Below are 16,455 nucleotides of genomic sequence, written 5' to 3' on the forward strand. Positions count from 1 at the left end.
AGTCAGACATGACTTAGCAACTAATGACAATGATAACAATAGCAACAACATACCAACTCCCAGTAGATAGGAAGAGGGCTTCCTCCCAACCCCAGCCAAGGGATCTGAACAATGCCCTTCCTTTACTGAGAAAAGAACAGAGAACTAGGCATCATCTCACTCCAGATTTACTCAGACCCAGACTTCTATGTAGCAACCCAACTGCACAATCCACATGATATTTCATAGTTCTATAGAATCCATACCAGATGGGTTAATATGATCAACTCATCAAAGATGAATGACCCGAGAAACAAAGATCAGTTATAAACACAGGAGAATAGCAAAATCGGCCTTCTTGCAACTTATTTATTAGAAAACACCTGTGTTTTCTAAGGTAAAGGCTACTGAGCTTCACATGAGAAACCAAGGGTCAAGAGTTGAACCATCTTTGACATGTCACCCCTTGGATTCTGGCAGCTTACAAGCCTAAATTCAGACATAGCAAGGATGCCTGAAGCCAATGGGATGGGAATATGGCGGGCGTATGAAGGAATCAAAAATATTTTTCCTAAGTATACATGTAGGGAATGGTGTCTGGCAGTCCTGTGTCCCCTGTTTTCATGAATCTCTTCAAGGATCTGACTTTTTCCTATTAACTCTTCTTTTTATAGAACATACTTCAGGCTCCAAACTCCACTTTTATCTAAACAACATTGACAAAAACCTTGAGTACCTGAGAAGATTTATTGAACAGCAGTTAACAAAGAGAAAAAGACAAGGGTATTGGCACTGAAGAGTGAGCCCTGCCTTCTGTCCAAGAAGCCCTGGGTGTCCAGATCATACCACGTCTACCAAGGCAGCTGCTTAATTTACGATTAAAACAGGAGAAGCCATCATCCATGAACGGAAGTGAGATGGCTTAAATGCATAAGGGTTTGAGCGAGAAGATACCAATGGGAATTGACTGGAATAGAAATTTAACTACCCTCCTCTCGAATCACATACAATAATTTGTCTTAATTAGAAATCAACCTGAAATCCTGATAGCATTTAGATGAAATAAAATAACTTTGGAAATTTGTTATTTAAAAACTTATCTTTTCTATTCCTTTGTGCCATTTCAAATATTGTTTCTTTGCTCTATCGGGAGGGACCCAGGTGATGGGGTAGAAATGAAGGTGGGAGGGATTTCCAGCTTTTTTCAAAAGTTCCCACCGACATTATTGAAAGGTTAAAAATGAAAGTTTCCAATCAACAACTGATATTTTTATAACTTTTATGAAAACTGTAAGTACTATTGTTTGTTTGTATTATTATTGTTAATTTATGCTTCCAACTTTTCACTATTACAACAATGCAGAGTAGGAATTTGGCTGAGTTTAGCTTAAAAACTGACTTCCCTGGTGTCTCAGACCAGGGAAGAATTCACCTGCTACACAGGAGACCCAGGTTCAATCCCTGGGTTGGGAAGATCCCCTGGAGAAGGGCATGGCAACCCACTCCAGTGTTCTTGAAACTAAAAAAAAAACCAACACAACAACAACAACAAAAGCCAAAAACACTCAAGGGAAAAAAGTAAAATGGTTTCAGGTGATATTAATTTGGGGCTAATGTTATTTCTCTAGATTGTCATTGTGAACATTTTAAAAACTATCTGCATTGGCAGGCAGACTCTTTACCACTACACCACCTGGGAAGCCTTTTAAAACTAAATTGCTGTCAACTTTGTGATCCAAAAGTTTTGTCCTGGGAGGGAGATGCGGAGGACAGAGGGCACATTGCATCCTAGTGACAGCAGAAAGTGTGGCTCTTTAAAAAGCCACAAAAACAGCCTCCTGCTGTCAGTGAGAAGAAAGCCACCTGGCCACCCGCCCCCTTCAGGGGCAAGCCTGGGTCCCCCAGGAGCGCTGGGAGGACCCCCTTTGCAGGCTCTGCGATTTCAGAATTCCAAAACTGGTTTCCATGAGTTCGTGGTTCTCAAGAGAAGTTTTGAAAAACAAGACATCCCTTAGAAACAGCCCCTTAGTTGTTCCACGGTGCTCTCAGTAGACGTTCCTCTCAAGAGTGCCAGAATCTCCCCAAAGGCCTTCTGTGCCGGTGCCATTTTGTGAGGGACTAACTAAAGCAAAGGTTTTGGTGAAGGACGGATTAGAGAGGGCTGAGCGGACCGGCTGTGTTTGAAGGGAAGCTGCTGCCCTCCAGTGGCCACTGTGAGAATGGCGGGGCCTGTGCCCAGGGGACCTTGGCAAGCCCCTCCACCTCTCCCATCTTTCCTGTTGGTAACCTGAGGCCCAAGGACCTCTGAGAGTTCTTCTGTAAGTTACAGGCATATCAGGGACAAACATTCCAGTGCAAGTCCCTGGACTTCATCATTTTTCACACAATGAAAGACGTGGAGTTGCACTCACTGGGCTCTGGTCCCTCTTACTTCCATGTCCTGCTTTTAGAATTTCAAAGCATCATCACCCCTGGATGATAGATACCCAGCCCTTCCCAACTACCCTCTTGTCACCTGGGGGGCCACCTCCCCCACCCCTGCTGAATGGACAGGCTGGCAACTCAGATGCCCTCTCTCAGGCCTGAGCTGGCGACTTGAGCCCAGCTGACATGAGGCCCAGCTGCCGTCCAACCGAGGCCATGCAGAGGGGCCCAGGACGGCACCTGGCAACCCCGAACCTCACACAGGGGGAGCAGATGCCATGCCCTCCCAGGGACAGCTGCTGTCCAGAGAGAAGCTGCTGGAGAGAAGCACAGAAGGACCTCCCATCTCAGAGAGGTGGTTCAGTGTGGCTGAGAGTGGTGGGTGGTGAACGCTGGACTGGGCTGTACTTCCTGCCATTAGAAGTCCCTTGGCCACAGGCCTCGACTGAACAGGTTGATTGCATTTTTGCTCTCCACAAACACACGATCCCCAACTAAAACACAACATGTCTCTTATTTTGTTGGAGCTTCAGAAAGCAAACAGCTGGAGGACCTGGTTTGATTATCTCCAGTTGAGTTAACTGGGACCAGATAGTGTGCTCCAACACAGCATCTTAGTGGGGAAGCAGGAACTCAACAGATGTGAAAATTGGATCACAAAGAAGGCTAAGTGCCAAAGAATTGATGCTTTCAAATTGTGGTGCTGGAGAAGACTCTTGGAAGTCCCTTGAACCGCAAGGAGATCGAACCAGTCAATCCTAAAGGAAATCAACCCTGAATATTCATTGGAAGGACTGATCCTGAAGCCTCTATATTTTGGCCACCTGGTGCAAAGAGTTGACTCATTGGAAAAGACCCTGGTGCTGGGAAAGATTGAAGGCAAAAGGAGAAGGGATTGGCAGAGGATGAAAAGAATGGTAGATAGCAGCATGGACTCAATGAACATGAATTTGAGCAAACTCTGGGAGAGTTGGACAGGACTTAGCAACTGAACAATATCAAGGAACACACCTCCAAGTACTGTGTAATTACCACTTTCTTGTTGACCCCTTGGAACACTGTAATTGGCCTAGGGAACAAGTCAGGAAGAGGCAGGGGGTTATTTTCAGGAGTTCAATTCAGTGTCCTCAGCTCCACCAAGGAAGATCCCTGGGGTGAGTTTTAGGGTGTCAGTACCCAGAATCTTCCAGATGCATGGTAAATTGCCCCATTGGCCCCTGCTCCAGAGCTCCCCACCCCACCCCTGACAGCATAACAGGCTGCTGGGGGGTGGAAGCTGAGAGAGAGGGGCCCCCGCCAGCTCCACAGTGGGTGCTCACACACTGGCCCCTCTATGGCGGGACATGGGAAAGCCTGCTGATGTACATCTTGCTTAGAGGCAGACGGTGGGCAAACAGAGCCATCACTAGGCCCCGGGTCAAAAATATCACCACATGGGACCACTAGCCTTTGCCAAGAATGAAAGGATCCAAGGAGGGTGTTACATGTACTTCTCGCTCTGTCACCCCCTCTCCACCTGGTGAGCTCCATGTCATCCTTCAGGGTGCAGTATCCTTGCCTACAAGATCGCCCACCCATATGATGCTGGACCCTGATGCTGGGAGAGGTTGAGGACAAGAGGAGAAAGGGGTGACAGAGGATGAGGTGGTTGGATGGCATCACTGACTCAATGGACATGAGTCTGAGCAAACTCGGGGAGACAGTGAAGGACAGGGAAGCCTGGTGTGCTGCAGTTCATGGAGTCACATAGAGTTGGGCATGACTGAGCTACTGAACAGCAGCAATGATACACATTTAAGAGCAAAGACTAGAGATGAGAAGGTTAGGCAGCTTGCTCCAGGTGCTTCAGGTACCAAATGGGAGAGCAAGATCTAGAACCAGGTCTCCTGTTTCTTAGGTTAGTTATCTTTCTACTAATTTCTCATTTGAGGAGAACCATAGGGCTCCCGTCAGAAATTTATATCATCAGTGATTTAAAATCCTTTATGGTCAAGAAGCTTCTCTTTGAAAATGAAACACTATGGGGAGAATTCATAGATTAGGCTGTTACCAGTTATTTCAATTTTAGTATGAATTAAATGCACAGTTCAAACCTATAAATATTTTCAGGATGAAGGACCGTAATACCTTTCCTTTAGGTTTAGAATGGTGCTTTCGATGAGGAAGAGGTAAGAGTAATCTGGGTTATCACAGGTTGCTCCAGCAGGGCTAGGATTGATGGGTGAGGGCCTGAGGTTGTTGACTTGAGGGTTCATGGATATGGTGATGAAAGGTCTAGAAGGTGAGAAAGTGCTGGAAACTGTTTCCTTTGTGGTGGCCATGGTCTATCAGCTGAGCCAAGGGTTCAGAGGACTTCAGAACTGAGCTGGAGGGACCTCCACATGCAGCTAGTGGGCTCTGAGGCCACCATACTGAGCCTCATCTCCTCACTGGGCTCTGGATATGACTCTAGGAGCCTCTAGGACCACAGGAGAAGGTTTGCTAGAGCTGTTCCTGGAAGGGGGTGGGCGCATGTAGGGGAAGCACAAGTGAAATGGGTGTGAAGACACAGTTGAGGTCAGAAAACTCAGAGGTCAGGTTCTGTGGGCTGAGGCAGGGCTGTCTGTGACTGAGGGGGCCTGACCTGGGGCCTCTGCGTGCCCTGAGTGCATGGATCAACCTGTGGGTCCCACCCTCTGTCATAGGGGGAAGGAACCACACCTGAGAGTGGTTCTGAGCAGTTACCTGGGCCTCAGGGGCTCTGTGGGCATCGTTAGTAAAATAAGAATAGGATGTAAGGCTTCAAATTGTGGATGTAAAAATGAAGCACAGTAGGGACTTCCTTGGCGGTCTAGTGGTTATGTCTCCGAGCTTCCACTGCGAGGTGCGAAGTTTCCATCCTTGGTCAGGGAACTAAGATCCCACATGCCCTGTGGTGTGGCCAAAAATAGGAGGAGCAGATATTTGTATACATATTGTTGTTGTTCGGATGCTAGTCACATCTGACTCTGTGATCCCGTGGGCTGCAGCATGCCAGGCTTTCCTGTCCTTCACTGTCTCTCAAGAGTTTGATCATTCATGTCTATTGGGTCAGTGATACATCCAACCATTTCAATCCTCTGTCGGCTCCTTCTTCTCCGGCCTTTAATCTTTCCCAGCATCAGGGTTTTTTCCCCAATGAGTCAGCTCTTCGCATCAGTTGGCCAAAGTATTGGAGTTCAACTGCAGCATCAGTCCTTCCAATGAATATTCAGGGTTGATTTTCTTTAGGATTGACTGGTTTGATCTCCTTGCTGTCCAAGGGACTCATATAGCTGATTCAATTTTTTGTACAGTAGCAACTAACACAACATTGTAAAGCAATTATATTCTATTAAAAATTAAAATAGTAAAAGAAGAAGGAATGAAGAAATGAAGCAAAGTTACTCAGCATAGCAAGAGATTGGAAATTGAAAAAAAAAATAGCAAGAACATATAAGAAGCAAACCACAAAATAAGATGTCAAAGATTGCAACAAGTATAAATGGATTAAACTCTGATATTTGAAGGCCGACTCTCAGATTAAATCAAAGAACAAAAAATTCAGAGCACGTCTAAAGTATAAGACACAGTGAAGTTAAAAATATAGGGGTGAGTAGATACATACTAAGCAAATGCAAACAAAAAGCAAGTCTTGATGGCAATATCAATATTCATATAGAATTCAAGACTAAGAGTATTAAATCTATTAATAAGTTGAATCAGTAGCTATATGGGTATTTGAGATGTTGAGGTGTGATCAAGTTGGTGCTTCATTAGCACTGGCTGAGGGCAGCAGGAATCCTGAGCCAGACACCCTTTCCTTAGAGGTCTTGTGAAAATAGAGCCGTTAACTCTATTCCTCCTCCCCAATGCTCAGTCCATGAATTTTGGGTGGGGTGGTCAGTCAGCATCTCTATCCATCCTGCTGGCCACAAGAATTGCTTCCAGGTAGCCTATTCAGAGACAATCCCAGAATCTGGGGGAACTCAAGCCAACACAGACAAAACTAAATTCATGATTTTCCTCCATAAAACCCAGTATTCTTTTTGTGACCCCAAACTCTAAATGGTACCACCAGCCATCCAATGAAGGTTGTAAAAAAACAAAACAGTAAACATTTTAATATCTCCATCTTCTTCACCCACCATCCCTTTGATCTGATCTCTTAAATATCTCTTAACTCTCTCCTATTACCTCTCAAGTCCATGGTCTCTTCCCTAGACTTCTCCTTAGTCTCCTTACTTCTACACTTGATAGCTTGATTCCAATCAAGCTGTAGAACAACCTTTCTAAGATAGAACTCTGACAGGGTCCTAGGGTGAGATTTGAGTGAAGTCCTAGGGTTAGGTCAGCCTTGTTAAAACACAGATTCCTGGGCTCTGCTACAGAGTTTCTGATTCAGCAGGTCTGGGAGTGGAGGGGCTAGAATCTGTATTTCCAACAAGTTCCCCGGTTATTCTGACTGACACTGTAGTCAAGAATCACTGGCATTGCTTATGTAGTTTACCAGAAGTCTGCACTGGGGTGTGGGTCTAAACCTCCAGCCAACTGTGAAGAGTTTCTGTGACTTGCTTTGTTCCTTAAGAAGAAAAGAACCTATTTCACTCAAGACTTGTTTTCAGAGACTGAAAACCCAAATCAAGCAGGTTCAGCAACAAAGGAAATCTATTGGCTCACTGAACTGAAAAATTCAGGTGAAGCACAAAAAAGACATTCAGCTGAAGCACAAAAGAAATTCAGGCTCAGTGGGATCCCAGCTCACATGATATCATCAGAACTGAGTTCATCCTCCCTTTGGCCCTGATCTCACAGCCAAAGTGCTCCCTCATGGTGGGTGCCAGAAGCGCCAGGATTCGGTCCTCTGGGCTTAGCAACCAAGGCAGAGAACGGGAATGGGGACCCCGTATCTACAGTGGGACCCTGGGGAAAATGCCTTCAGCAAAAGGGAGAGAGGGATGAAGTCCACCCAATAAAGGGAGAAGGTGTTCAGGTCTCAGTTAGAGGTGGAGGGTGAGAAGGTGGGCCTTGAGCAAATATCCATAAGCACCAGCTGGCCCTTCCCTGACTTTAGTGTTCACATTCACATTATCTATATATTAAAAGGAGACATAAATGAAGACAATAGGGAAAAAAAAAACCACAGCTAAACCAAAAAAGAAAAAAGAAACTAAAAACTCAATGGTACCTCCTGCTGCCTGATGGGAACAAACCCAGAAATATTTTGGGGGCCATTGCAGATATTTGAAAATGGCAAGAATATTAGATGATATGAAGGAATTATTTAAAATTTTTGTATTTAAAATAGAAGAATTTAATAAAGGGATTCCCTAGCAGTCCAGTGATTATGACTCTGCTCTTCCAATGCAGAGGACGAAGGTTCAATCCCTGGTTGGAGAACTAAGATCCCACATGTCATGAGGCATGGTCAGAGATGAAAAAAAAAAAAAGAATAAGAAAGTATTTAATAAAAAGATAGCTTTTCTAAAAAGCCATAAAAATATTTAGGGATGAAATGGCATGATGTCTGTAATTTACTTTAAAATATTTCCACAAAGAAAATGGAGAAGAGGAAATATGGCAAGTTTGTTTAAAAAATATCATTACTGGAATGTGTCTAAGAGTTTGAGGAGACTGGAGACTTTCAGGACCTAAGAATGAGATGTAGGGACTGTAACAGGCTGCGAGGGGAATAAGGACTAAAGCCTGGGTCTCTCTTTGTTGTTGTTCTTCAATCACTAAGTCGTGTCTGACTCTTTGTGACCCCATGAACTACAGCATGCCAGGCCTCCCTGACCCTCCCAGAGTTTGCCCAAGTTCATGTCCATTGAGTTAGTGACCATCCAACCATCTCATCCTTTGTCGCCCCCTTCTCCTCCCGCCCTCAGTCTTTCCCAGCATCAGAGACTTTTCCAATGAGTCAGCTCTTCGCATCATGTGGCCCAAATGAGTGGGTTTTCCAGTGGCCACCTGGCTCCATACTTTGAGTTTCTCTCCCTGGGTTTCAGCAGAGCTCAAACCTTGCTAGCTGTGCAGTCTGCCAGCAGTTTCTGATGACCAGGAGCCGTGTTTGCCCCAGGTAAGCTCTGATCCCACTGGAATGAGGTTCACTCCATCCTGCTCCTTCTGGGCTTGGGATTCTCACCTGAAAATGATGGAGGAGATGGGACCAATCTGTTTCCTCCACTGACAAAGTTCTATGACACTGGGTTCAGACAAGGAAGAGGAGGCCAAGCTTCTAGAACAGTTCAGTCAATCTTGGTTTAGTTGAGAACAGCATAGTCTGAATTACAAAAAAACCCTAGATTATGGCATAATTGCATAATTGTATTATGGCATCATTGACTCAACGGACATGAGTTTGAGCAAACTCTGGGAAATAGTGAAGTACAGGGAAGCTAGGCATGCTGCAGGCCATGAGGTCACAAAGAGTCAGACACAACTGGGCAACGGAACAACAATGGCATAATTACAATATAGTGAATGTTTCCTCCATTCAAGCGTACAACAAATGGCAAATTAATTGTTAATCAAGCATGTACAAGAAGAGGTTCTGGGAATTCCCTGGTGGTCCACTGACTAAGACACTGCACTTCCACTGCATGGGGGTGCAGTTTCGATCCCTGTTTGGGGAACTAAGATCCTGCATGCTGCACGCTGAGACAAAAAAAGTCCTATGAGTCCTGCTTTAAACAATTTCAGTTACCAATGTGTTTTCTTTTATGCATGAAAACTGAACTAGAATGGTTCTTTAAAGTGGAAGCACTGACAGATTGTATTTTCTTGGGCTCCAGAATCACTGTGGATGCTGACTGCAGCCACGAAATTAAAAGACGCTTGCTCCCTGGAAGGAAAGTTACGACAAAACTAGACAGTGTATTAAAAAGCAGAGACATCACTTTACTGACAAAGGTCCATATAGTCAAATCTATGGTTTTCCAGTAGTCAAGCACAGGTGTGAGAATTGGACCATAAAGAAGGCTGAGCTCCAAATAACTGATGCTTTTGAACTGTGGTGCTAGAGAAGGCAGATTCTTGAGAGTCCCTTGGATAGCAAGAAGATCAAATCAGTCAGTCCTAAAGGAAATCAGTACTGAATATTCAGTGAGCCAACTCACTGGAAAAGATCCTGATGCTGGGAAAAGATTGAAGGCAGGAGGAGAAGGGGACAGAGGATGTGATGGTTGGATGGCATCACCAACTCAATGGACATGAGTTTGAACAAACTCAAGGAGATGGTGAAGGACAGGGAAGCCTGGCATGCTTCAGTCCATGGGGTCACAAACAGTTGGACATGACTCAACAACAAAACAACAACAATGGTTCTTTAAGAGCTAGTTTTCTTTAGAGGACTTCCCATTCTTCCCTAAAAACTGACAACCATGGCACATCAAGTCCAAGTGTAAATGTGAATTCCAGAGAGACCCAGCCAAATGTAAGTCCACAGGGCCTCACCAAGACCTTGGCTCACTCTCTTCCTTCCTGGGAACCTTGACCTGGGCATCCCTCCTTATCTGCAGAGTCACATCTTTGCAGCAACTGTGCTTAGGAGTAAAGATCAGTGAGTCCCTGTAAACTAACCAAAGTACAAGTATTATGCTTCATTCTCAAACAAGACATGAGTCAAGGGCATGAGGAGTGACCCAGTCTGAGCCCCACTCCTCAGAACAACATGATTGAGGCTGCAGAGGGAGAGACTGCAGCTGTTATAACTTGAAGCCATGCGTCACCTGACCTCAAATTAAACCACACATAAAATAATTGAAAGTGAAAGTATTAGTTGCTCTGTCATGTCCAACTCTTTGTGACCCCATGGACTGTAGCCTGCCAGGCTCCTCTGTGCATGGAATTCTCCAGGCCAGAATACTGGAGTGGGTTGCCATTCCCTTCTCCAGGGGATCTTCCTAACCCAGGGATTGAACCCAGGTCTCCTGCATTGCAGAATGATTGTTTACCATCTGAGCTGTATATATCAGGATATATTATTATTATTATAACACATTATTGTATTCTATTTGTGAAAATTTTAAAATAATTTTTGTATCTATGTTTATGAGGGTATCAGTCTATAGTTTTCTGTCTCTGGTTTTGGTATCAGAGAAATGATGGTTTCTAAAATGAGGAATGTATTCCTTTCTCTTAATTTTCTGGAAGAATTCATGTCAAATTGGTATTATTTCTTCCTAAAATGTTTGGCAGAATTCACCTGTAAGTCCATTTGGGCCTTGAGTTTCCTTTGTAAGAAGGTGTTTTTTTTTTCTTTTTTTTAAATTTTATTTATTCATTTATTGCTGTGCTGGGTCTTCACTACTTTGTGCGGGCTATTCTCTAGTTGCAGCAAGTGGGAGCTACTCTTCATTGCGAAGCTTGAGTTTCACATTGCAATGGCTTCTCTTGTTGTGGAGCACAGGCTCTAGGATGCTCAGGCTTCAGCAGTTGCAACACGCAGGCTCAGTAATTGTGGCTCCCAGGCTCTAGAGTGAGGGCTCAGTAGTTGTGGTGCATAGATTTAGTTGCTCCAATGGCATGTTGAATCTTCCTGGACCAGGAATCGAACCCATGCAGTGGCAAGTGGATTCTTATCCACTACACCACCAGAAATGTCCTGACTTTAGTTGATGGAGATAACAGATAATCTATTTCAGATTGAGAAACCTTTAGTACTTAGTATCTTTTAAGGAGCCTATTTCATCTAATTCAGTTCATTTCAGTCACTCAGTTGTGTCTGACTCTTTGCATACCCATGGGCTGCAACACACCAGGCCTCCCTCTCCATCGCCAACTCCCAGAGCTTGCTCAAACTTTTGTCCATTTAGTCAGTGATGCCATCCAACCATCTCATCTTCTGTTATCCCCTTCTCCTGCCTTCAATTTTTCCCAGCATCAGGCTCTTTTCCAGTGAGTCAGTTCCTTGCATCAAGTGGCCAAAGTATTGGAGTTTCAGGTTCAGCATTAGTCCTTCCAATGAATATTCAAGACTGATTTCATTTAGGATTGACTGGTTTGATCTCCTTGCAGTCCAAAGGACTCTCAAGAGTCTTCAACACCACAGTTCAGCTAAGTCACCAAATTACTGGCACAGAACTGTTCATAATATCCCCTTCTTATCCTGTCTCCTTGCTGTATTCTATCGACTAGCAGTGAGTCAGCTTTGTTCAGGCCCAGACTATATTCGCACTCCAACGACGAATGCATCAGACTGTCTTCTGTTTTACTCCAGAGGCAGCTAGTGTTGGACGACCCTGGGATCATTCACCAACATTGTGATAGGTGTCTCTTTTATGGTTTTGTTCTTGCACCACTAACTGGGCCCAACAGCATAAGACCTGGGCTTCCCTTTCAGAACGGGCTTATCTGTGGGTCGTGGGAAACGCTGGTGGAGAAGACCTCTAGATGCGGGTATGTGATCTAGGAGGGAGGAATCATCGTTTGGGGCCGGGGGAGTCCTGGTGAGCTCCTGGAATTCCTGCATGGAGTACCTGGGCTGGACGAGCCACAGCACCAGCTGGGGCCACATCTTGAATCTCCTGAACATTCCGTCACTGCCACAGAGCATTGAACACATCCTTGTAAAGAGAATGAGGCCTGGGGAGGTGGGGGGAAGGGTTCTATGATGAGCATGCTGGGGGATTCAGCTGGCAGACAGGCTATAATAGTAACCATAAAGATAATCTCTGGGCTTCCCTGGTGGTCCAGTGGTTGAGAGTCTGCCTTCCAATTCAGGGCACACTGGTTCAATCCCTGGTCCGGGAAGATCCCACATGGCTCAGAGCAATTAGGCCCGTGTGCCATGGCTGCTGAGCTCACTCACCTAGAGCCGGCCCTCTGCAACAAGAGATGCCACCACGATGAGAAGCATGTGCACCTCAACTGGAGAGTAGCCCCCGATCTCAGCGACTAGAGAAAGCCCTTGAGCAGCCATGAAGACCCAGCACAACCAATAAATAAATATATAAAAGTTTTAAAAATTACTTATGCTTAAAAAAAAATAGCCCCTGACATTAATAAAATGCTTCTTAACTTACCTAGCATTTCCACCTGGTTTATATGAGGCAAGAATGATCAGCCTTAACTCAGAGATGCACAGACTGAAGCCAAACAAGATTAACCTTCCTGATTAAGGACCAGAGCAGGTAAAAATGTTGCCCCTCCACCCAAAAGGTCCTAAGGTGGTTTTAAATGATGTTGGCACATTTTTTGGCACGCCTCTGTTCAAGTGTTGCAGTCTGAGTCCACCCACCCTCAGGGTGGGCTGGAATTAGTGATGAGTTTCTAAAGAACGGAATGTGGCAGAACTGATGCTATCTACATCTGAACCCAGGGGTGTGAGTGTGCCTACAGCTTTGTTTCTCTCCTCCCACCCACAGGAATCCAGTTAGCAAATATGAGGAAGCCAAAATCATGGGTCAGTTTCAGCCAGCATTAACCATCAGAAATGCAAGTGAACGAATCCTGCAATATGTAATGCTGACCCAGGTTATCTGCGTGAACCACAGCCACACAGAGAGAGGAAGCCACCCAAGAAAGGCAATGGAATCTAGAGCCTTGCATCTGGTTCTTCGATTCTCTAACTGACTGAATTCGGAGGAATTCTCTAAATTCTGATTGAATTCTCTAAATTCTCAAAATTTTTAAAACTTTGATCAGGATTTAGGCCTCCATATCAAACACTGAACTCGAAAAGTTATACTTTAAAAAAGTGAGTCCAGAACTTCCCTTGTTGGCTCAGTGGATGGGAATCTGCCTGCCAGTGAGGACATGAGTTCAATCCCTGGTCCAGCAGGATTCCACATGTTCCATGCACCACAACTATGGAGCCCGAGCTCTAGAGCCTGTGCTCTGAAACGAGAGAAGCCCACTCACAATAACAAAGAGTAGTCCCCACTCACCACCACCACCACCACAATATAAAAAACCGCACAAAGTGATGAAGACCCAACACAGCCAAAAAGAAAAAAAAAATTCATCCTTCACTTGTTTTTTAAAAATTTATTTGTCAATATTTATTTGGATGCACTGGATCTTAGTTTCAACATTCGGGATCTTTAGGTGAGGCATGCGAACTCTTAGCTGCGGTATGTGGGATCTAGTTCCCTGTCCAGGGTTAGAACATGGGCCTCCATCATTTGAGTTTCTTGATGCTGCTGTAGAATCAGTGAGTCTCTTCTTGCTAATTAATACTCACATACCTGCCTGTCCTTCCAGGTCATTCCTCCCCAGGTCAGCATTGGAAGCTTAGTGCTTCTCAACTAAATCAGGAACCAAACTTTCCAAAATCTTCTAGCCACCACTAGGGGCTCAGAAATTCCTCAGTGGTTCTCCTCCCTCGCAGCCTGGGGCAGGGAGTCCCTTCCTCAAAGAAGGAAGTCTTGAACATCCTCAAGAAGGAAGTCTTGAGGCATCTGGGGACGTGCACAGCCACAAAAGGAAGTCTCCGTGGCCTACAGGGATGGTACGTGAGGCTCAGCATCTGCGATTTCTTCTTTCTCCCCCAGAAACTCTGCTCTGCTTCTCTTGGCAAAAATTCTGTTTATCTCCACAAATGTTCGGCCCTTGGTCTCAGGAATGACCAAGTAGATGTAAACAGCGGTGAGGAGGCAGATTGCAGCAGAGATAATGAGGCTGTAGGCACCAGTGACCTACTGGGCCAAGAGACAAGAACACAGGAGGGGATGGAGGAAGAAAGACATTCCAGGGCCAACGCCAGGTGAGGCCTGTGTGAGTCACACAGGAGTCTCTCAGTGGCTGGTTTCGCTTTACTTCCCGGGAGTGGAATAGCTAGAAAATTAGATCCTGCCTCACGTCAGAAAGGACTCAGCCTTGTGACAACGGGGACAGTATGAACAGTATGATCTGACTACACACCCTCAGAATTGGGGGGTGGGGGTGGGGAGGTGGGGGATCCCCCCTGGCTCTAGCTTGCTTGAACTTGACAGACCAGAGCCCCTACATACTTAACCCTTCACGGTCTGAGTGCCCGAGCTCCCTTTAGTAGGTGGGAAACTGGAGTAGGTTTGACTGAGATGGTGCTACCTTTGTTTTATGGACCTTGGAGAGCCGCCCCTTCTCTTGTCAAGTTAACAGATGTTCTTAGTAGAAGGGGGACCCCTGCCTATTTCCTGGAGTCCCATCTGCCTAGGGGCGGGGAGCAGGTGGAGCAGGAAGTAGGGGCAAGGGGCCGTGCCCCCCACCCCCGTGCTCCCTGCAGGACGCCTCCACTCACCTGGACGGACTGGAACACGAAGCCCACAATGAAGGTGGTGAGCCCCTGCGCTGCGCCCCCCCACACACACACCATCCACCATGAAGGTAGGTGGCCAGCGAGGGCTACAGGAAGAACTTGGAGAGGGTGGGACCTCGGGGCAGAGAGCTGGGCCAGTGGAGCAGACAGGGGTGCAGAGGGCCCTCGAAGAAGCACATGTTCTGGATGGCCAGGAGGGAGCTCCTGTCTCTCAGCCCACTGCTTCCATCCCCAAACCCCACCGGCTTCTCCTGGGTACACTCACCACTGAGCTCCAAACTGAGCCTCTGAGGGCCTCAAGGTCACACCAATGCCATTCTCCCCCGTGTTGGAATCATTTTGAAATTCGCCAACACGGAAGGGGGAAAGTGAAAGTGAAAGTCGCACAGTCGTGTCCAACTCTTTGCAACCCCATGGACTATAGGGCCCATGAAATTCCCCAGGCCAGAACACTGTAGTGGGTTGCCATTCCCTTCTTCAGGGGATCTTCCCAACCCAGAGATTGAACCCAGATCTCCCGCATTGCAGACAGATTCTTTACCTTCTGAGTGACTAGGGAAACTCAAAATCCCACTTAAATATCCTTGAACTCAACTCTGTCGGTCTGGTTCACAGCTGCCTGAGCGTTCTGTGAATCAGTACCTTTATTTTGGTTTATGGACAGCTCTTTCAAAACCAAGATTCTGCAGGGAATATTTTAGTCTTAGGAGTCAGAGGGGTCTTTCCCCAGGCAGCGAGAACTGTATCTGATTCTCAGGAGGACAAAGAGAGGAGGGGGATTCTAGAGTCTGCCCACAAGCTAGGTGCAGGTGAAGGCCCAAGGCTGCCAGCATATGGACTCAGGGCTGAATCAAGGAACTGTAGCTGGAGGCCAGGGGGCCAAAGACAACTGAGCCTTGTGTGGGCAGTGGGCTTGGAGGCTAATATGAGTGTGTAGAGTGTTTGGATGTGAACCGAGGGTCCCCCAGTGCCATCTGGCTGGCACAAGCTCCCTCTCCTTGTTGGGCATTGGACCTGAAGCTCAGCACCTCTGGGAGTCACAGGAGACGGGGTGGCCCCAGCTTGGTCATGGTACTGGCTTGCACTTAGGAAATGTTTGCTGAATGAGTGGATGTGAGCTGGAATGTCCTTTCAAGAAAAAGGTAAACTGAACTGAAAATTCCAGTGAGGGTGGGGCTTGTATAGGAACAGGGGGGAAGGTGGAGAGGACATGATAGTATCACCAGTCATGAGCATTCATTCACTCAGCAAATACCAGACACCTCCTATGTGCTGGGCCTGGAGGGCTTCTGGGCCCTGGAGGGCTGTGGGGGAGCAGGTCCTCACTGGGCCTGATGCCCCGATGCAACGTCCCAGATGTAGGCAAAGATGCATATGACACCGAGATAAGACAGCTCTGTGGGGAGAGGAAGCGCTGTCTGAGCCTGAGAGGCCCAGGCCTGGGGCCTCTGAGAGCCTGAGGCCAAGAGCCCCGCGTGCAGAAGGGCCCACCTGTGGGCCCCACCTTCCTGCCACAGGGAGGAGCCACGCCTGGATTTCTGAGCACCTGATGGGCCCCCAGGGCTCTGAGGGCAACAGAGTGAGTGATACCTAGCATTCTAGTCGACAAGGACTTCCATGAGCCATACCTGTTTGAGAGAACAGGAGGAATGTTATCTATCCTCTGCCCTTATCACTTATCTAATCTCTGCCCTTCACAAAAGGTGCTGCCTACGTGGCACCCGTAGTAAAGAATCGGCCTGTCAGTGCAGGAGATGCAAGAGACGTGAGTTCGATCCCTGGGTGGGAAAGATCGGAAGTAGCACCTGCTCCAG

The 16,455-nt window shown here is 46.5% G+C and overlaps 1 protein-coding gene across 1 annotated transcript in view; it reads left to right on the forward strand.

Moving 5' to 3' along the window:
- The window catches only part of CA6 (carbonic anhydrase 6), a 31,489-nt gene extending 30,415 nt beyond the window's left edge, over window positions 1–1,074 (forward strand). Inside the window, exon 9 of the mRNA XM_043485522.1 lies at window positions 654–1,074. Within this exon, the coding sequence (XP_043341457.1) occupies window positions 654–775 (122 nt within the window). The 3' untranslated portion in view covers window positions 776–1,074. The remainder of the gene's footprint in view (window positions 1–653) is intronic.
- Window positions 1,075–16,455: the final 15,381 nt, after the last annotated feature.

This window comes from Cervus canadensis, chromosome 13 (genome assembly GCF_019320065.1).
Source record: "Cervus canadensis isolate Bull #8, Minnesota chromosome 13, ASM1932006v1, whole genome shotgun sequence".
Classification (NCBI taxonomy): Eukaryota; Metazoa; Chordata; class Mammalia; order Artiodactyla; family Cervidae; genus Cervus; species Cervus canadensis.